This window comes from Calliphora vicina, chromosome 5 (assembly GCF_958450345.1).
Source record: "Calliphora vicina chromosome 5, idCalVici1.1, whole genome shotgun sequence".
Classification (NCBI taxonomy): domain Eukaryota; kingdom Metazoa; phylum Arthropoda; class Insecta; order Diptera; family Calliphoridae; genus Calliphora; species Calliphora vicina.
In genome coordinates, this window is record NC_088784.1 from 56,355,202 (window position 1) to 56,378,706 (window position 23,505).

The window sequence follows — 23,505 nt, forward strand, 5'->3', positions numbered from 1 at the left end:
TTTTTTAAATAAAAAAAAGTACTTAATTGGGAAAAATCATTATGTTAAGATAACAAGGTTTAATACGCATCCAGTTGTGTTTCACGAAATTATACATTTTACGGAAGATATTAATTATCTTTTAATATTTAATCGTTGTACTTACTTTGTGTGGATACGCCAAGTGCCATGTTACATTAAACTTGGAACCAGATAACAATGATGTACGAATCGATCCTAAAACATAAAAAATATAACATTAGAAATGTTTAGAATTATATATCATATTTATTTAATAAAAATATACAGTAGTAGTGGTAATTAGTTTCGAAATATCAAGTATTATTGTAGTAAATTCTGCTAGTTTTTACATATAAAAACAACAAAGTAGAACATGGAATTAATTTTACCTCAGTTATTTAATTATTTAAAAAAAAAATAATTTGCACAGCTATGTGTTCCGAAGTTTTTAATAGCTTCCTAAAAATCAATATTAAGCAGCTGTGGACAGTAACGGAATAAACAATTTTTTTTTTGGATCCACATATATATATTAGTTTTCAAAATGTCCATCTAATAAAAGTCGTAATATAAAATAAATGAAATGTTACACCTTTTTTACATAACTCAAGATTTCAATGATTCGAATAATGATTACGTACCGCCTGATCAGGACGCAAGTTTAGATCAGAAAACAATTTGATAGTGGAATGAAGAAAATCCAACCTGTATCTTCAAAACTACTGAGTCTGATTTTTTATTTTAGGACTGAGATCGTAAAATTCTTAACACACGTTTTTCATTAAAACTTTTAGCCCATGTATTATTTGATTTTTTTTTTTGATCAAGTTACCTTTGTAAAGCTTGTCAGTTATTATCTTTAATGTCAATTATGTTCATTTGTTGTCAATCTGATTAAAATGAGTGTCCACAAAAATGTGCGTACTAAAATTATTAAATATTTTCAACAAAACTCAACTTGGTCCTATAAAAAGTTGGCCAAACAATCAAGGGTCTGCTATCAAACTGTTTCCAATGTTATTAAATAGTACCTGGAGAACTTGTCCGTTGATAAAAAATTTGTTTCAGATAGAAGGAATGGTCCACATGATGTTTCTAAAGTGAAACAAAATTTCAAAAGAGCTCCCAACACATCCGGTAGGAAAGCAGTCCGGTTAGGTCAGTACTCGGACTATTTGTTACGAAAAGTTAAAGCCAATGCAGGTTTAAAAGCATGCAGGTTTAAAAGCATACAAAAAAGCCAAACATTTGTTACAAATTTCCATATAAATCCGAAATTTATATCAAACAATGGTTACAAATAAGGATGCTTCCACTCATAAGACCTGATTTGGCATCTGTCACTATGGTAAGAAAGGTCTTGAGTGGTACAAGAACAATAATGTGGTATTTGTACCAAGAGAGGCAATTCCTCCAAACTGGCTGGAGCTGAGGCCAGTGGAGAGATATTGGGCCCTTGTTAAAATGGAATTGAAGAGCACAAAAAAGGTGTCCAAAAGTGTGGTAGATTTTAAACAGAGATGGACAACCTGTTCGAACAAATGGAAGGGTTTTCGAAAAAGGTTAAAAATTTCATCATTAGTGATTAGAACTATAAAAATATTTTTTTTTTTGTAAATTGTAACAATAATTTCAATCAAATAAAAAAAGATTCAAATCTGTAAGTTTAGTGGTTTCAATTTTATTAACATATATGTATTTTTAAACAATTTTCAATTTCAGTCCTTACATACATATTTTTTGGATTTTATAGCTGAAAAAAATTTAAAAAAAAATTATTTTTACAAAATCTGTTCACGATTTTGAACGAGCGGGTAATAATCAGATGACGGATCAATTCCAATAAATATGTTTATTAGGTAGGTTACATGTTGTGTTTATAAACCATATAACCGGTTAACCGAAAAAAGTTTCCTTCGGTTTATATTACTCGGTTAATCGGGTTTTAAAATATGTGACTAAAATCAAGAATTTCATGTCTTTGGTCTGATTTGAAACCTAAACTGCTGAATTATAATATAACATCTTTCGATTAAAATGTTTAAGAATTAGAAGAGGACGATGACTTGACTTCAAAAGAAGTGGGTTTGCATCTATAACATCTTTCGATTAAAATGTTTAAGAATTAGAAGAGGACGATGACTTGACTTCATAAGAAGTGGGTTTGCATCTTATAGGTCCTTTTTTGGGTCTTGGAACATTTTCTATTTCATATCAAAAAGTCTAGTTTATAATAAATATCAAAATGATCAAACATTTGACCATTTTTTGGTTGAAATTTAATGATTAAATAATATATTCATACTTAATATATGTATTGTTTAAACTTTTAAAATAATTCCTTTTAATGTCGGTTAACCGGTTGAAACGGTTTTTCCAAAGTCGGTTAACCGAAAATCCGGTTTTCCAAAAAGGCCCAATTTTTGGGCTTATTCAAATTTAGTGTAATTCAATATTCTGAATGCTTATAATTTTGCAAACGGACCAGTAGTTTAGATAATACAGATTTATTACCAAAGATTTTCAACATCATCCCCCGTTTTTCAGCTTACAATTCCAGTAAACAAAATTTTTAAAGCTTAATAACTCCATTGATACACTTAACATTTAATTTTGCAGCTGATATTTTAAATATTTTTTAATTTTTCCAATAGAACTGTTCTAATTCTTCAATGATTCTTCGTCATCTGCACCTGTGATCTACATAAATTCTTGTGTCTACCAATTCATAGTCAAACGGTTTTATTTCAAAAATAAATCTAGAGCAAATTCAAGAGCAATTTGCAAAACAGTATAATTTTAGTTATTACAAGATAATTATATCTCTCACAGATACGAGACTACATATTTGTACATATGTGTCTGTATAAAAGTGTGTTTTTTATTTTTTATGTTTGAATTTGTGTTAAAAAGATTGTTAAGTTTTAATAGTTTGAAAGTATTAAATTTCAAATAGTTTCTGACTTCAGTTTTGTTTACTCACAAAAAAATAGACACTTTTAATAGTACAAATGTGAAAATATCAACGTCTTACGTGTTTCTACATCTAAAGTATGTAGAAACGAACCTCGATACATTGTACATATGTATAGTTATAAGTAGATATATACTTACGTGCATGTTTACATGACGTCTTTAATTGTGGTTTTGTATTTAGACAAGGTCAATGAAAACTTGTTGTAAACATGTTCTTTCTATTTTGCACATTCATAGAATGTATTTTCTTTCTCTTTAGATTTCGGAAATCTAAAGAGAAATGACTGCTTCATCAGCTAGAAATGGGAATTCGAACGATTAGGGGTAAAAACGGGTAAATTTGGTAATCATATATCTACTAAACTAATAGAAACAAGTAAGCGTAGAAACACAAGTTTCGGATTTTAATTATTTCCATGAGCCAAAATTTTTTACCGTGGGAGTTAGATTTTTTTCAGAATACATTTCGGTTAAAACTTGTTTAGATTGTGATGTATATTCTTCAAATTTTGATCTATTGATTTTTTCTTTACAGTTTAATGTATTTAGTATAACAACAAACATTTTTATAATATAAATATTGACATCAGTTACTCAATTTAAAGTGTCGAAAGTGCTTTTCAAAGAAAGCACATCCAGAAAAATTAAGGATAGCCATTATTTACGGAACATAAACTCCGCAAAATTATGAGATATCCAAAAAACGTATTCAAAATCGTGACGCCCATGCAAGGACTTCCGAGAATTGCATTGTCGTAGTAAACGACAAACAACAGTATAACTCCGCTAGCAGGTACCTGTTCCATGGATGTCAGTAAAGACAGCGGCCTCTAAACTCATTACAGATGCAATTTCAACACCAACAATAGCCAAGCGATACAGAAAAGTAATAAATGCCAACGTCAAAGCTGAATTTACAAGGATGCAGTGGAAATTGTTACACGATTCCAATAAGAGTATATTCCCTTGTTATAATATTTTAAGAAAAGGAAAAAAAACCCTATCCAAAACAAATACTCGATCACATAGTTATGAGAATTTGCCTTTTCATGAAAAGGTTCTTCAAAATTGGTAAACCTTGAACTTATCACAAAATGGGGCTGTGTTGGCTCTCATCAAATTGACTATCAACAAAAGTTCTCAGCTTTAAAGGATTATCTTATATATATAGGAGGACATTAAAATTAAATTTAAGCTTAACATCTAATAGGAACTAACTATTACGACATTAAAATTCAGCCTTTTAGCGTGTTTGCGGTCTGGGTTCGATTCCTTGCCGCTGCTAATCAACCACATCAGTTTATAGTAATATTAGTTTACTAATAACCATGATACAATAATTGTAGAAGGTAGAATCACTAGGGAAAGTTTTCAATATTTAGCCCTATTACGTCAAACTTTGATTTTGATTTTTTTTCATATTTTTTTATATTTTCTTTTGCTTGACGTTACAAGAATTGTATAATTGAGAATTTATTTTCTACTGGGTGTACCTTATGTTGTTGTATCATGCTAATAACTAATATTTATCACAGCACCCTACTTCGGTGGTATAACATTGAAACGCCACCGAAGTAAAAAGGTTGTTGGCTTGGATGAAGCGCCATCTCACTGCACTAATGACAAACACAAACAGCGCAATAGCAGAATTGTCAAAGCTTTTCTTCTCCTTTCACCACCTTTCCTTCTTCAATCTATCCCCTTTCCAAAGAAAGTAACATAATTTATATATAGCCATATACAGTGGTAAATAAAGCAAAGCAAAAATCCAGAAATAATATAAAGAAAGGACGGCACTTTTAATAGATATGCCAAAAGCTGGTTTCGGTAATACAAACTCGGACAACATGTCGAGAAGTTTCTGTTTCTGAAACCACAGGCATATATGAAGAGTTTAATTTTGAAACATACAATTATTCTGGCAATGACCCCTACTTTTCACAAAATCCTAATGCATGGCTCAAATGTGGATTCTTATACCAAAAAATATTTCCTTTAGATAAACCAAGGTCGCAAAAATTCTTTGTTTGTTTATATTTGGGAAAATACCTATTTCCCCTAAAACGCTCATTTAAAGGTCTTTATATGATGGATTTATACAAATTTCACACGAATTGTGTCTCAAATTGACCGAACAAGTTCCTACGTATTTTGCAGTAATCCTTAAAAACAATGCCTTATGATAATCATTTATTCTTGTTCTTTTGTTTCGTTTTACATTTCAAAGTTCAAATCCTTTGGTGTATTACAAATGAATTTGTAGAAAGTTTAATGTCATCATGTATAAAATTATGTGAGCCACTGTATGTGTATCGAGGAATCTGAAGAGGTAATAATACTTGTTTATGAACACATTGCAAGTGCTATTTTGTTTACCAATGCTGTTAATTTGTTTTCAACTAAAATTGATTTTGTCAAGAATTTTACCACCAACCTTATATTGTTGTTGGTACGTTTTAATTCTGCTTTGTCTTGTTATTGATCTCAAATATGTACTTTCAATATTACTCACTCAAATAACGGTTTATTGTTTGTCTATGATACTCTTTATTGTTTGTCTACTTTATTATTTGCCTATGATACTATATATTTAATAGATCACTCAATCTACAACAAATATTATTTGTAACATTTACTTGTTTGTTAATCGTTGTAAGCTTAAGTCGCTAATAAATAAAATTAATCTTATGTTGAAATAGAATCCAATTTCAAAAATTGTTTTATTTCTCAACAGTACTATTTTATTAAAGTAAGTATTTCTCCATTTTTAATATTAAATCTCCATGTACCTAAATGAGTGATTTTTTCTTTCTTATAATGGAACTTCTTAAATTTAATTTTTATTTAATAATCAAATTCTAGACATGACATCCGGGATTCACATATTGTGTTGGTCAAATCACACAGAATAGTTAAGATTTGTTATTACGAAAAAAGTGTATGTGTTAATGCAGGTGCATAATTAAAATTGTTTTTTTTTTGTTGTTGTTTGTTATTTTTGTTTTTACAAAAATACTCATTGCTTTTTTTAATTTTAGCAAGTCTTATTTTTTTAATTTTCCACACGCACACATCCAAATACCAGAAAATGTGTAGTACATGTTTAATCTACCATTTTGTAGGGAACAGTAACAACGATTGCATTCGAATTACAAAGAAAAGCGAAATAACAATACATCACAGTGGAGCCGATCACAATAAATACATATGTATGTGCTTTTGGTATAACAATTATTTTTAATAGAAACTTGATTATCAAATACAGTGAGTATTGGTCCATAAAATCACGCTTAAATATATGTACACTGTACCGACTCACAGTACAAAAAGTGATTTTGTTAACCCCCTCCCCTCAAAATAAAAACATTGGTTTGTTTTATAATAAATCTCAAAATATATTGCGTCTAGTAATTACCGTTCATGAGCTTGAAAATATTTGTATTTTCTCCCAAAACAATACATACGAGTATAACTAGAAAAGCGACCTAATGAGGGTTGCAGGCCTAGGTGCGAACATACTAAAACCGTTTTCAAAGATTTGGAAACACCCTCAAAATTTTGAGTTATTTTGAGAAAACTGTTTTAGGATAGGCCAAGGCGAATTCAAATAAGGTACAACAATACAAAAACAACACACATTTTGATTTTGCTTTTTACCCAATCTGTCAAAAAACACAAGTGGAATTCAATATTGAAGTGGAATTTAACAAAAAACTAGTGTAATATATATTTTTATTGCTTCATTTCATGTGGTAGGGTATTATATGGTTGATCAAGCCCGACCATATAATACCCTACACTAAGTAATAGAGCAAAAACATTTTTCTTTTAAAATTTCAATAATTTATATTCGTGAGTGATTTTCGGAAGTGGGCCTTATATGGGAGCTATGACCAATTATGGACCGATCACCATGAAATTAGGTCGTGTGATTTATGTCTATATGAAAGTTTACTATGTTGAATTTTGTGAGTATACCAACATTTTTAAGCGATTTATGAACGTTAAAGTGATTTTCGGAAGCGGGTCTATATGGGAGCTATGACTAATTATGGACCGATCGTAACAAAATTTGGTGACATGAATTTTGTATATATAAAACTTATTTGGAGCGCAATTTGTGGAGATGCATTTATAAATAAATAAACATTTATGGCCGATAAAGTCCAATTTCGGAAGGACATTTGTATGGGGGCTAGGTGAAATAATGGACCGATTTCAGCCAGTTTCAATAGGCTTAGTCCTTGGGCCAAAAAAATAATATGTACCAAATTTGATCGAAATATCTTCAAAATTGCGACCTGGTTTACATGGACAGCCAACCAGACGGACGGACTTAGTTTAATCGACTCAGAAAGTGATTCTAAGTCGATCGGTGTACTTTAGGTGGGTGTTAGACTATATTTTCTGCATAAACGCATAATACCCTCCCCACTATGGTGGTGTAGGGTATAACAACAGAAAATAGTGGACGCATTAAAAACACACACATATATATGGCGCGCACCAACACAAATATAAATTTTGACAGTTTGGACAGAACAGTTGGGCCAATGAGTACACCTTATATGAAGTCGCCTTGGGATAGGCCGTAGTAGGAGATAAATAGCAAGACCTAGCCGAGGGCTTTCCAAAAAATATAGAAATCTTTGAAATCAAATTTTATCCCGATCTAACCAGCCGTTTAGAAATGCCAGATATACATATTTCCAAAAAATGTTGATTCTGAATTTGACATTTTTTGACACAATTTGTAATGTACTCAGCCTATAACCCACGCTAGGTCGTTTTCCAATGTTTAAAACATGATGTTTATCCGATAACATGAGAAATAGTATGAATATTAAAAATAAAATTAAAATGGTATTCCTTAACCCTTTCACGACAATAAGACTAATTTTTGAACAATTCTTGAACACAGTACCAATAAAACTGTTCAATTTTCAAAGACAATAAAAAACAAGTAAGACAGCCGAATCTTATATACCCTTCACCAAATTATACTTCAAAATAAAAATTTTAAACATTTTTAGGTACACAAGATTTATTTTTTTCCAAAGATGTTTTTTTTAATTTTTTGAAAAATAATTTTTTTTCGAATTGTTATTTAAATTTTATTTTTTTTTAATTTTAAAATAAATAATGTCCAACTTACTATGGTCTTATATACGTCGTTGCAAAACTCTTTGAAATATCTATCATTAGATATCCATATTGTCTATATTAATGGCTTAGTAATCCAGATATAGGTCAAAAATCGTGATTGTCCTGGTTTTTTCCTCATATTTCAGCCATTTGTGGACCGATTTTTATATAGGAAACTTCTCGAAAACATGTCTGACAGAATTATTGAAGATTTGGATCTCGAAGATATCTGGGGTCTTCAGAAAATTGATTTCAACAGACAGACAGACGGACATATATGTATATACTTTATAGGGTCGCAAAATTATATTGTGGAAACTACAAACGGAATGACAAACTTATATATACCCTTCTTACGAAGGTGAAGGTAAAATTAGAAATAAGCGAATAGTCCGATATTAATAAAACTTCCCATGGTTATCGAAGAGGTATGGTCGAGTTTAGGTTTTGAATTTAAACCTTTTAGAAACCTCGACTATATACAAAACGATCTCAAATGTTTGTTTTTGATTCGATACGAAATATTGTACTATACATACAATCGAATCTAATAGTTATGGTCAACAAATTTATAGCAGTACGGTAATTTCGGTTTGACTTAAATGATTATTAATGTTCACAAAAATTAACATTTGACATTTTAAATTAAATTCGGTTGAGTTGGAAGGGTATTTTTGGGTTAACGGTAGTTTAGCGGTTAACTCTTATGTTTATCAGCATTTTAAAATTAAAATTCAATTGTTTTGACCTACAATATTCAGTTTCTTACAGATTTATTTGTACTTTTTTTTCAAATTTGGCGCACTGTGCATTGCAATGTTGGATTGGAATGTTGTTGTAACTGCATTTTTCATTTTCGTTTTCATTTTGCTTTAGATACATATGTGAGTGTAGTTATACAGATACTTATATGCATCTGTTTTGATGTTATTGTTGTTATGTATTTATGTTGTTGTTGTTTTTGTATAAATTTTGTATTTCTTGCTGTTGTATGTTTTTGTTGTTGATTTTTTCCTCCAGATAACCTCATGACCAAGTAATAATGATGTCGTTCGTGGTATTGATGCAACAGGTAAATTATGCATTACGACTTGCTTCTTGTCTACTGCAGAGAAAAACAAATATTTATACAGACAGACGTACGGACATGCGGTGAGGTGGGGCAAAGAATCAATAAAAACTCGTAGTACCTTACAGATATTTTTGTTGTTGTGTTTTTTTTTATTTTTTCTATAAATTATTATGCTTTTAAATTAAGTTTTATTGGAAAGTGGCACTCCTTTCGCTTTTAGTTGCTTCTTATTTTTCTTCTTCTTCTTCTGTCAAAGTACAACCACGACTTACAATCGTAACCCATACAAACGTACCGTTAATTTAATCGATTATTTATCAAGACACAAGAGGTTTCGATGTTGATTCTTTAGTCGGCATATCAATGGAATGTTTTTTTTTGAATTTAAAAGTAATTTACAGGTGGTCTGGTAGTATTTTTTATTTAGCTTTTTAGTTGTAGCGTAGCTGTTAATTGTATTTAATTAAAATCTAGTGAGAGTTTTTCGGATTGATTAATATTGATATTCGATGAAGGTGTCGCTTCTAATTCGCATTAATAAATTATAGGGGCAACTTAAAAAATAGAGAAAAATCCCTTATTGAATACTTAATATCAAAATTAAGTATACGACATCATACACTTGAGAATGAAAATACCTATGGTACCCCAAGTTAGTGTTGCTAAATGTCCCGATTTTCGCGGGATTGTCCCGCTTTTATTTATTAAATCATAATACTAATTCTAACTATTTTGATTTTAAAATTAAAACAAATTATGTTGAAAATATATAATAAAAAGTAATCCCGCATTTATATTTTTCATTTACGATACCAAACAGTGATACCAGAAAAAAATGAAATAAGTGCATTTGGCCGAATCTTGTCTACCTACCATTATAGATTATTATGACTTATGTCGAATATTTTCTTAATATCATCATAGATAAATTATTTATTGACAATAAATTATTTTTCTGATACCGTTTTATGGAGGGTAGGTAGGGTCAATTATGAACCGATCCTCAAAAAAGTTTGTAGAAAGATTTAGATTCATATAAAACTTGTTTATGTCCAATTTCATCACGATTTTAATTATTATTAGACAATAATGAATGTTTTAGTTATTTTGTGAGGGGGACTAAGGCAGCTTAGTGAAATCATGGACCGATATTGCACATTTTCAGTACCAAACAAACCTTATCAACAGAGTATGTTTGTGGGCCCTATCGTGTTTTGAGCAGACGGACATAGCTAGATCGACTTGGAATCTATATACTTTTTGGTTCTACAACCAATATTTCGATATGTTACAAACGGATTTTTGGATATAAAAATAATCACTCTAACCACAAAAGCCTTAAAGTAGATTTTCATAAAGTTGACTATTATTTTAAATTTCGTACCATAAAACAAATTTCAAATATAATTTAAAATGTTGTTGTGTTATTTTTTTTTTTTTTAAATATCTTTTTTTTATTTACATTCATTGAAAAATATTTTTATTTATTTGAATGTAGGAGTTGGAAAAAGTTTTGAAAGCTTTTTTAAAATATTTCTTATGGTACGAAAAAAACAAAACTTTTATTTTAAAATAAAGTCGACTTAAACGAAAAAATTAAAAATTAATTATAGTTAGGCTGAATGTTAAACTAAAATTAAACCTTCGATACTTAAACAATTATATTTTAAATCGGATTGTTTAAAAAAAATATAACCTTTGGCACTTGTGGGTATTACGACAAAAATTTTTAAAAATACCTGTTTTAATACATCATTTTAACTCTCCATAACTTTTTTCTCATTTTTCGATTTTTTTTAGAGAAAATTAAAAGCCAAAGTATCACCTACTAAACAAAAAATTCACCTACTAAACAAAAATTCTTAGTAGGGAATTATATTTTAAAAATGCAAAAAAAAGTAAATATTGAATTAAAACATTTTTCTTCTAAAATATGCAATATTCAATTAAAATGTTAGAAACGAAATTAAAGTTAATAAAATAAATTAACAAAATATTTGTTCAATTCACAACTTACGTTGTACAGTCGTATGAGTTATAAGTCGTCTGAATTTACAATAGTTGTACAAATGTTATTGATAATTTGTTACCAAAAGTTCATATTTATACATAAACAATTTGTTTGTTTATGTTGATTTATTTAATTAATAAAAAACGATAAGTTGTTTTAAATATTTGCTATTGTTCGCTTGCAATATTAATTTTACATATTAATATACTTTGGAATGGTTTGTTTTGATCTTCTTCTGTTGGCATTTTCAAGGCTTGACAAGTTAAACTTACGACTTGGCGAAATTTGTGTTCACAGCCACAATAGTTGTATCATACAACATACAACTACTTTGTGAATTAGACATGTTCGTATAGTTTGGAGTGTTTTTTTTTTTAAAGAATTAAGAAACAATAATATCTAGACAAAAATTAATCACTTTTGGTTATTGGACTCTATGTACGATAGCAAAAAAATAATATCATATTTGTAAATTTATTATAAGGCCTTGCTAATGTATTTTGGATATTTGCAAAATGTTCTAACGCAAATATATAGACGTCCACATTTTTGTTAATATTTCAATGGGTTTCAGGGAAATTTGCATTTATCAATTATTACACGCGAATGAAATAGTTTTTTTGTTTTGTTTTTAATTTACTTCATTTATTACATAAAAATGTACACTTTTATACTCGTACGATTAGTTTTGATTTCCTAAACTCACAAAAAAATCAAAAAAAGCTGTCGAGAAATTTAAGTTAAAACTACAAAAACGAGAAATAAAAAAAACCAAATCAAAACATTAGCAATGTTGTAATGTTACTTCCATATTTTCAATGGAATAAGTGAAAGTTTTTTTTTTGCATTTCACTTGCTCTACAGCATCTGCACCACCATCACTAAATCACCATTATCGTCTTCATAATCATTGTATTATTACGAGGCCTGTTTTTTCTCTGGCCACTTTAGCGACTACGAAACGCGTAAGTTGTGTAAAATAAGGAAAAAAATATTGCAACATGTTGCAAACGGCATTACAATAATACAATGCAATGCACTGCAATGACTGCATCGATCGCACTGAACTACTCGCACTACTAACCAAAAGACAACAAACATACAGTTATTCGGTCGTTAAAGTAACGTTTGTTCATGTTGTTTTTGATGTTGTTTGACTGCATCGCCGCACAGCATTATGCATTAAACACATTGAAGACAGCAGGCTTCACGACTTCGCGAACACAAATGCTGCTGGCTGAAGTTGCAGCCGTGCGGCAGCCGGTGAATTCTTTTAAAGACGACAGCTTCAAAGTAAACAGCTGATTTATAATTCAGTGATGTCACTTTAATTTTTTACTTTAATAAAAAATAACCGTACAAAATTCCAAAGTAATTAAACGTTAAACAATTATTTTGAGTAAATATATATATGTGGTAATAATTTATGTACCTGTTATTAATTCATTTCAATATGGTTATCAGAAACTTCTCTTAATTAAGTAAAAAAAAATATATTTTTTTAAGCACTAATTTGATTTACATTTTTTATTATATTAGCAACACTATTTCTGTTTTGAAGTTGACAAAAATAGAAATTAGCCTAATTGGGCAGCAGCAGCAAACGAAGTCGTGTCGTCGTGAAGTTGTGCTGTCGTCAAAAGAATCGTCTTCATATAAACGTGTGTATTCTATTTTTGACAGATTGAAGTCGGAAGCCTGCTGTCTTCAATGTGTTTAATGCATTAAAGTGCGTATGGAAGGACTGTAGAAATTGAACAGATGAATGGATGGATGGATGGATGAACGACACGCCTTCAATGTGCTATGGCTGTGTTATTCCATGTCCGCTAACGAGTTGAATTGCCCGTTTCTTTATTACGTGTCTTTCTTACGTGTGTGTAAGTACGACGAGTAACTATTTTATTCATGTTCGCTAAAATTTACTCGTATGCCAGCAAGTACTTGCGTAAAATAACATGTTTGAATGTTTTGACTGTAGTTAAATAGTTTTTTCTTTAATTAAAACATCAAAATTACTACTACAATTTCAATTGAGAAGTGGGTTAAATGTGCAAAATTATGGTGATATTAAAATTAATGTCGATATCATTAAGTTTTATGCGTACGTACGATTTTAGGAATGTAATTTAAAAGACTCTTGTACACATTCAGACACGTAATATGTTAAAGATCGTGTACGATTAAATACCTATGTAGGTAAATAGATGCCACAATTAAAACGACAAACCACAATCAAAAAGTTAGTTACATTTAGTGTTTATGAACTTGTTGGGATTATGACAACCTTGCGATTATGTAGGGTTTTAAATAATTATCTAAACATGTTTGTTTTGTTTTTAAGATTTTATATTCAAGATGTACCTACAATTTGAAAAATTAATTTTTGGTTTATTAAATATAAATATGATATTTTACAAATAATTCCTATTTGATAATATACGAAACTGTTAAAAAAATACACATAACGTAACGTAAAATGCGTATCATCAAAAAATTCGTAATTGATTTTATTATTGATTACGATTCACTACATTTAAACTGAATTAATTCTTAAAATTTTAAATTTTTACTATTAAAAATAATTATCTAAATCTAAGCAATTTTTTCGATCAAAATTGCGCAAAGGATAAAGCCGTAGTTTTCGCTGAACACTTAAGTAATGTGTTCCAACCAAACCCCCATCAAATAATTTTGTATTGGGGGACTTACCTGTTCGAATAGGAAAAAACTCCCAACTAATCAATGTTAGTATAGAAGATGTTCAGAGCATCATAAAGGACAATCTTAAACTAAGAAAATCTCCAGGTTATGATTTAATTACACCTTCCATGATTGGAAACCTACCAGATGTGGCAATTATTGTGCTCACAGTATTATTCAATGCGATCTTGTCTCTAGGAGTATTTCCGAATAATTGGAAAATCACCCAAATTATAATGATACCCAAGCCAGGAAAGGATTTGACACTGGCATCATCCTACAGACCTATTAGCTTATTGCCTTGCTTGTCTAAACTATTTGAGAGATTAAATGCCTACTGCCTTCTAGTACTCACAAAATACTAGAGTCTTACCTATCTGATCGCTTGTTTAGGATAAAATGCGGCGATTATGTGACAAGCGACTATGCGATCAATACTGGTGTACCTCAGGGAAATGGTCTAGGACCAACCATGTACTTATCTCAGTTACGTGGAGACGTGGTTAACAAATTGGAGAATAAAAGTGCATGAAATCAAAAGCAAGCACATAACGTTTTCACTTAGGAGAGGAAATTGTCCACCAGTGACACTAAACAGTGTGAACATCTCACAGTCTGACCACGTTACATACCTTGGCATTCATTTAGATAGACGTCTTACTTGGCGTCGGCACATAGAAGCCAAGCGGCTCCACATGAATCTAAAAGCTTCTAATTTACACTGGCTAATCCACCACCACACTGTGGTTCCAAATCAAAATCTAGGTGGACAACATTATTTGGCTTCCTTTTTATATAGAATTGGTGTCTCCGATTCAAAAAAAAAATGGTTAAAAGATCAATATAAACCTTTTTTTTAAGTTACAGTAGGGTCTAGATATATAAAAATCATTAAATACAAAATATTAAAAAAAGAGGTTTTCATGTGTATATTTCATGTTACAGTAGAGTCTAGATATATAAAAATCAATAATAAAAAAATATTTCTAAAAATTCCATTCCGTAAAAATTAAAAAAAAGTATTTCGGCGGGTGCTGGCGGCTACAATACAACCACATTCCCCAGAAGTTTCTTTAAATGATGTATATAGTCATTGGACGGGCTTCGACGGTCTTTTTTTGGCAAGCTATATAATATACTTAGAAAAAAAATATCAGTATATTTAAGACCCAAGTTTAAAGGACTATAACAGGAAAGTGGAGAGGCCCATAAATATAAGATATACACTTAATAAAAGCCTATATCAATGTTTATCTATATTTTGAATTATGAATTTCTATATGGTAAAACAATTGAGATATATGTAATTTAGTAAAGCAGTAAAATATTAAAAAAAATAACGAAAATATGATTCAACATTTTTTGAACTTCTGGCGCTTCTTTCGACAAAACGAAATGTCCAATTGAAAAACCCATTTGTATTGGAGGAGAGCAGATTGTCAGCTTCCGAAAAAACTTAATTTTTCCAAATTCTGAAGATACCGATTTTTATAATTTTGTCTACCTAGATTTTGATTTGGAACCACAGTGGGCTGGAGCGATTTTTTTTTATTCGATTCAAAATCTTCAGGAGATGGTTTGTAAAGAAAAAAAATCAAAAATTCCAGGTAAAACTCAGAATTTTTTTTTTAGTCCATTCAACTGCAATAAAAAATCTCCCTAAAGTATGCAGTACAAATTTAGATATTTTATTTGCAAATAAATAAGAACAGGTTGTATGTGTGTTGGAGAAACTTGAAGAAATTTTTTTTTAGGATCTGGATTGCCGCATAATCAACATATTTATGACTGCTCCAACAATATTCCGGGGGAAATTTGTATGGGGCTAGATGAAATCATAGACCGATATTGCCCATTTTCAATACCAAACAAATCTTATTTGTGGAAAATTTCAGCCAGCTTAGAATCTTATAAGGACCCACGATATATTTATTTTTTGGTTCTACAACCAATATTTCGATAGATTACAAAATTAATGACAAAAGCAATATAACCCTCATCTTTTTTGAAGGTGGGTATATAAAAATACTTATGGCGTTTTCTTTTCTGGCATAAATTATGCCTTTATTCTGCTTTTATCCATTCTTTGTGTTCTTTTCTGAAAAAAAGTTTGGTAAGCTGCACTAAAAAATCAAAAATATGCTACATTTTTTAAACAGCTGCTCCTGTTATTGTTTTTGAAGTTCGTTTGTATTATTGAAATGAAAGTGAAAAGTATAGTTTTAGAATATTTAGAAGCTACATAAAAGAAAATTGCATAAATGGCAATGATTTTAGTTCTTTTGTAGTCGTTAAAAATGTAACACATTATGAAGTTATGAATAATCTTTATTAAATGGTACTAAATATGTTGGCAACATTTTGTGTCAGAATAGAAAACACCGTTAAACATAAATGAACGTTATTTTTTTATTGTCTCCTCTTTTGATTAAATACATACATACTGTTAAATTATTCAAGTTAGATAACCTATTTTAAAATAAATTTAAAAACTAATATTTATGTAGTTATATGATACTTTAGCTAATATGTTCTTTAATAAACTTATGTAATTAGCTAACCTTCGTGGTTTGAATACGTATTTTCTGAACAAGAATTCGGGGTTGAATGATGAAAATTAATCAATTGTAATTGTGACCACTGTCCTTGTCCATAAATCATATGAAGTCATCGTAAATAATTTAAATCCATTTCGAAAAAGTATGATTTTTATTATTTGTTTTAGGAGGCCAGTAAGTAAAATTAAATTGCAAAAAAAATTAAAATAAACGATGGATTTTTAACACTCAATGCTATTGTTGCTGGTGTAATTGTGGCTGCTAACAATTATTTTATTTACAATTTTGTGTGTTTTTTGCCGTCGGTCTTTTTTTAATTTATGATTATTTTTTTTTTGTTTTTCGCACAATTATGAACAAATATTGTATAATTTATAGTTTATGCTTTGAAAAAACCAAGATGATGACATGGAATGATAATGAAGTTACAAATAAATGAAGTTGCGCAAGGCCTCAAATAAATTATTTAAAAATAAAACTAAATTAAAAACAAAAGACAAATCAATTGAATGAAAATATGTATTTAACTACTTATGTTTAGTTACTAACTTTCGGTGTATTTGTATCTTGTAATAATAATTTTAAATATTGTATAAATAATATCAATGGCAAACAATTTGACTGCATAATTTGTAGGAAATTGACATCAAGTTGGTAATAGTTATTGGCCAAAAATAAGCAATTAACATTTTTTAAACGGCATTATAAAGTAACGAGTATTTAACGGTGGTTAAAGATTAAAAATACAACGCAAAAATTATATTAATTTATGAAGTGATTAAACAACAAATACTACATTAGCCGTTATTGAAGCCAATAAAATAGATAAAAAATATTTATAATGACTACGTACATTAAGGTGGCCCAAATAACAGGAGTCGACGTTCCCGACTAAAGTGTATGTTTATATATTTTTAAGATGTAATTTCTCAAATTTGTTTTCTTCAACTACAATGTGCACAATGTGGTTGGTTGATCGTTAAAAAGTGGTAGTAAATCTATATCTTCTAAACTACTGGTCCGATTGTAAAATTAATTAATTTGTGACCAACCTGTTAGAATAAAATTGTGTCAAAGTCGTCTAGGAAACCTTTGTTCAACTTGTAACTTGTACAAATAAGAAAAGATTTCCATGAATGAAACTTTGTGATAAATCAAGTTAGAACGTAAAAGAAAAAGATAGTTTATAAGATATTTTAGTTTAAATTTTAATTAATAAATTCCAAAATAACACGTAAAATATTGTTTGGCAATATCTCAATACGGCTAGACGTGAAAAATAATAAAATTTACAATTTCACAATGAGTTGGAAAAATAGTTAAATTTTGATAAAATTGGATCTTAATTGTTTTTAATAGTTCTGGGTAAAAATTCAATGGAAAAGCTATATTATTTAACCAGAAAAAAGAAGTATAGCAATATGTCCAATAAATTTTAAATTTTTTTTTTAATTTTTATAAAATATTTTTCCAGATTTTGACCCATTGTAGGTCCAATCTACTATAGCAATACATCAATGGACTTTGAAATAACTATCATTAGATATCCATATTGTCTATATTAATGACTTAGTAATCCAGATATAGATCAAAAATCGAGGTTGTCACAATATACATATACATGTATTTATGTATCAATCAGGGCTGCGGAAAGTTGATTTCAACATACAGACTGACAGTCAAAAATGGCTATATCGACTCGATATCATAAAGATCCAGAATATATAACTTTGTGGGGTCGCAAATGAAAAATGTAGAAATTACAAACGGAATGACATATTTATATATACCCTTTTATATATTAACAATTAATAATTATTAACAATTTGAATTTAACGGCTGCTTGCAACATTCAGTATGTTTATAAGCATTTCAAGTGCTCGAAACTTCTACTTATCAACAATGTTGATAACACCTAGTATTTGAAATTGTTGGTAAGTATAACACCATTAACTGCTAAAGCTGCTAACATTAATATAGCTGCTAAAAGATGTAAAAATAGAACATTCTAGTTTTACCCATTAGTTAGATAATTCATGAAGATGTTGATGTGTATATAAATAGTAACAGAAAATTGCAGTCAGTTTATCATAGACGCTGTTAGAATTAATATCAACTGCATTACCAGTGTATTCTTGTACATTATAAAGTGTGTAATATAAGTGTGTGTGTATTAAAAGAGTGTGACTATGACACTACAATTGTTGTGTAAATTTAAATAAATAAAGAGTTGTTACAAATTTTAAACTACTGATTGCTTCTATTTGCAATAAAAATAACATGGTTTATTTAAAGGAAATAAACCACCGCATTTAAAAGGTAAAAACGTAACAATATCTTTTAAACTATATACGATAACTTAGTGAAATATTAAGGAATTTCTTGAATTTCCCACAAGTTACAAGCTGTACAAAGTTTTCCTAACAAGACCCGTAGTTTAGAACATTCAGATTTATTACCACTTTTTTGCGATTGACTCACTACACAACATAAGTTGTGAATTAGAACGAATCTCTGATATATATTTTTATATACACGAATCAAATTAACGTTCAAAGTCAATGGAATTCGGTCATTAAACAAAATATAATTGTCATTTATATTCTTTTCTCCAATATAAACCTATGTAGGTCGCAATTTTGAAAATTAACTAATCCAACGCACGACTTTCCGGAATATGTCTTTAACACCACCTATTTGTCGTATATGTAATTTATGTACCAAGATACATACATATTTTCAAGCGACAATCGCCAGATGCTGTTAATAAAAACCCCCCAAAATAAATGTTTCTATTCCACCTTCTGGTGATTGATACTGGTACATTTTGTGATTGAGCACTGAAATGTATCACCTGAATACATGTTGTAAATGTTGCAGTTGTTTGAAACCAGTTTGTTTAAACACATGAACGCGAGTACGAATGCACTTCTTATACAAGGTCAAAAAAAATCTTTTTCTATTCAGATGGAGTTTTTAAACAAGAAACTCTATTTTAATCTGGCATGAATGCAATTTAACAAACTCAAAACACTTGAATTAGCTTCAACTTTTTTACAGCATTTTTTATACTATTCTTTTTGTAGTGTTTGTTTGTAGACTTGTTACTGTTACAGTTTGTTTTTCCTGCTGGTGCATACAACACAAAACAAAAAACCCGTTAAATTTCCCACGACTTTTTTCTGCAACAAGTAAAAAAATACAAAAAAAAGAGAATTAAATCAAACCAAAATACCAACAAATTCATTTATTTCTTATTTTTGTTGCTGACTCCAGTTGAAATAAAAAGAAATATTTATTGAATGCGGTGCATAATTTTAACCCAGTTATAATCAGCCAACAATAAAAATAAAATTAAGAAAGAAAGAAAAAAATAATCAAGCATTTAATTCAATTACCAAAGTCTGGCATGGAAAATACGAACTAAATTTACAGTAAGAATGCATAAACGTGACCAACTAGAAATTAAATTCTATTTTTATAATGATTTATTTAATTGTGTCAAGAATTTGGGCAACAATTTAGCTTCAACATATTTTTCTCCAGCCTTGGTGAAATATTAAATTTTAATATTCAAAACTCTAAGTTTCTAACGTAAATTTGGTTACATCAAACTTAATATAACTATCAAAATAGCTCTAATTCCATTTTTATAGTTATATTAAACTTAGTAGGATCATACATTTCGAATTATAACTAGTTTTATACCCCTCACCACGTTCATCTGTTGATTGAAATAGGTTCCCAAATATATTTTAAATCGGCTTTAGTGATGATTTTTGAAATGATCAAACACAATGGACCGAACAAACCTTTCAACAGTAAATCAGTAAAGACCTATTGATTTTGAATTTAAAATGCAGAAAAAAAATTCAAATTAATAACGCAGATCAACAGCAAAAAAAGGCTTCACTAACCACTATATAGATTTGATGCATCATGGTTACCTAAGTACAAAAATGGTTAAATTTTTGAATTCTATGGAAATTTTTTTTTTTTCTAAAATTGTGATTTTTTTTAGATGTTTCTCCACATAATTTATAATAACTCAAAAAGGACTAGTCCGATATTATTGAAGTAAACTTAGAAAAGTTCTAATTTACACAATCCTTAATCTGTTTCATCGATTTTTATGATCGATATCTCATTTTGTTTCTATTACATGTGGCTTTGCGATAAAGCAATAAAACTAAACAATTTCTGTCGTTTTCAATTTTTCATGATATTTTTAAAACAAAAAAATTTTATATTTTCATATAAAAAATATATTCTTTGCTTGAATTTGTTATTATAACTCCGAAACTACTGAGCCGATTGAATCGCAATATATATGTGAAAATTTGTAAATAGCATGGGAAAATTTTTTTCCAAATTCAATCAATCGAAAGAAGAACCTTAACTACTAAATTTTATGTATATCAAACAAAAAAGTTAAATTTTGTGAAAATGAGCGAATTCACTTAATTGTGAATAAATTCGAAAAGATTCAATCGATTTTTATGATCGATGTCTCATTTTGTTGCCATTATATGCGGCTTTGCGAATTTTTTATTAGAACTCCGAAACTATTGAGCCGATTAAAACGCAATATATATATTAAAGGCTATGTAAATTTAAACTTTTCTAAGTTTATTTTAATAATATCGCACTAACCCTTTTTGAGTTATCATAAATTATGTGAGAAACGTCTAATAAAAAATTCACAATTTTACAAAAAAAAAAAAAAAAAATTAAAAAAACTTCTCCATAGAAGCAGTGTTTAAAAAGCTACGATAACTAACAATTTTTTTACTGTTGCTACAACTACTGCTTCAAAAAAGTGTATGTAGCGGTAGCAGTAGCATTTGTCTTTTTTCGTTTTCTTGTTTTTTTAAAACTACTGCTACCTTCAAAATATAAAACTCTTAACAGAGCAGTAGTAATAAAACATGAATTGTAAATGGAGTAGTAGCATAAAAATACAAATCATTGCTACTGCTCTATATCGAGTTTTAATTTTTAAGGTAGCAGTAAAGTAGCAGTTGATGCAGCAGTTAAGGTAGCAATAAAAGTAGTCAAAAAAGAAAATCTTCAGTCATAACACCAAAATTGACAGAATTAAACACTGTGTGTTGTTTTTGTTTTGAGAGAGTTTGAAAGAATTATTCGATTTTATTCGTCTCAGATGTTCGTGTTGCTAACAGAAAGATCGTGTTTTCTGTGTGTATAACAAAAAAGCCGAACTTTTGTTTACAACACGACCAACATACACAAATATACATTCACAACAATACACATAATATAATTTTTTGACTTATTTTATTGCTACCTCAACTGCTACTTAGCTGCTACTTCAACTGTTACTTAACTTCTACTTCTTCTACTACCTCAACTGCTACTTCTATTACTACTAAATTTTAAAAGTAGCAGAATTAATAAAAAAACTAATGACTGCTACATCAAAACTTTTTCTTTTTTAAGGTAGCAATAGAAAATAAATTACTCTGCTACTTTTAAATTTTTCTTTTATTAGTACTACTACAACTACTGCTACCAAAATGTGAAGGTAGCAGTAGTAATTATTGACTCCGAGTTTTTATTAATTTTTTACCTAGACTACTTGTGTTTTTTCGTTGCTACTGCTACTTGTAGTCTAGTTTTTTAAACACTGCATAGAAGTTAAAATTTGGACCATATTTGTACTACTGGAACCACAATACATCAAAAGTGTGTAGTGGTTTAAAAAGCCCCTAAATTGTTTTCAATTTTGTTGCCTTCTATAATCCGGTCCAGAATTGCTACCAATTATTGTTTAAGTGTGAAAAGTACGCGATCAGATTTATTTTATTAATATTTTGTAGAGAAAGTTTCAAACTTTCTTTGATATTTATTAAAAAGCTTTAATATTTATTTAAACATTATTGGTTTCTTCTTTTTCTCAGTTTTGCGTTTCATTCAATGGTAAAATCATCATACATAGTGATTAGTTTAAGTGAAAAATTAATGAATGAAAGTAAATGAAATGAAAATCTTACCTTTGGGCATACCACAGGGTCCTTTGGTACGTGAATTATCCAAAAAATCTAAGTCGTATTTGCGTGCAGGTGGATACGTAAGCGCCACATGTGCTGAGGTAAATTGTAAAAGGCAGCTTAAATACAAAATGGAAACAACCAAAAGCGTTGACCAATTCGTTGGCCAATTTGGTTGGTATTTATGATGGTGTTTGTGTTCACGGTGTGGCCATAATTGTTGGCCAATGTGTTTTCTATTATTTACAGCCATATTTTTATTTTTATTTTTTTTTAATTTTAACGGCAGAGTACGAGTACAAAGCACATACAACTAAACGACTGCAATAACACCTTTAAGGTAAAACTTTTTGGTATGATTCCGTTGAGTTGAGTTTCGTTTGGTATTTTATTTATTTGCTTATTTTTTTTTAAATTTTGCACGTTTCAATAAATATTTACTATAATTATTATTTATTTAATTTTGTTTTCTCGTTGGATTTTTAACAAATTACGATTTATTTTTTCATTTATTTATAAATTTTTCTATAATTTATTTCAGATTTTGCAATATTCTCCACATTGAAATGAAATGTTGTGCATTTGTGCCATTTAAATCAAATCGAATCGAATCACTTAATATTGTTGTAATTTTTCTATTTATTATTTATTTTTTCAATTAACATATTTATGTATTTTTGTTGTATGTTTTTAAATTGTTGATTAAAAACCCATTAGCACCGGTATATCAAAAAATTCTGAAATCAAAAGAGACAAATTTTATTTTAATGTATTTTTAAATTGAAGATATTATGAATATAGCCTTTTAAGGGGCTACAAATCGATTAATAATAATAAAGTAACTAAAAAAGTGAACAAATTTTTTAAAACATGCGTTAAATGATTATGTAAATCCAGGAGCATTTTCATAACTTGTTCCGAAATTAGTACTAGAACGACTAAAATTGGAAATGCTTCAGATTCTTTAATAACATCCATATAACTAGTGATATCCATATAACTTGTTCCGAAAGAAGTTCATTGAACCAT

General features: G+C 29.1%; 1 protein-coding gene across 2 annotated transcripts in view; it reads right to left on the reverse strand.

Moving 5' to 3' along the window:
- nahoda overlaps nt 1-23,217 on the reverse strand; it is an 81,274-nt gene extending 58,057 nt beyond the window's left edge. For both annotated transcript variants that reach the window (XM_065510711.1, XM_065510712.1), the window contains exons 1-2: nt 22,480-23,217; nt 146-216 (exon numbers count right to left, since the gene is read on the reverse strand). In XM_065510711.1, the coding sequence (XP_065366783.1) occupies nt 146-216; nt 22,480-22,729 (321 nt within the window). In that variant the 5' untranslated portion in view covers nt 22,730-23,217. The remainder of the gene's footprint in view (nt 1-145; nt 217-22,479) is intronic.
- Nucleotides 23,218-23,505: the final 288 nt, after the last annotated feature.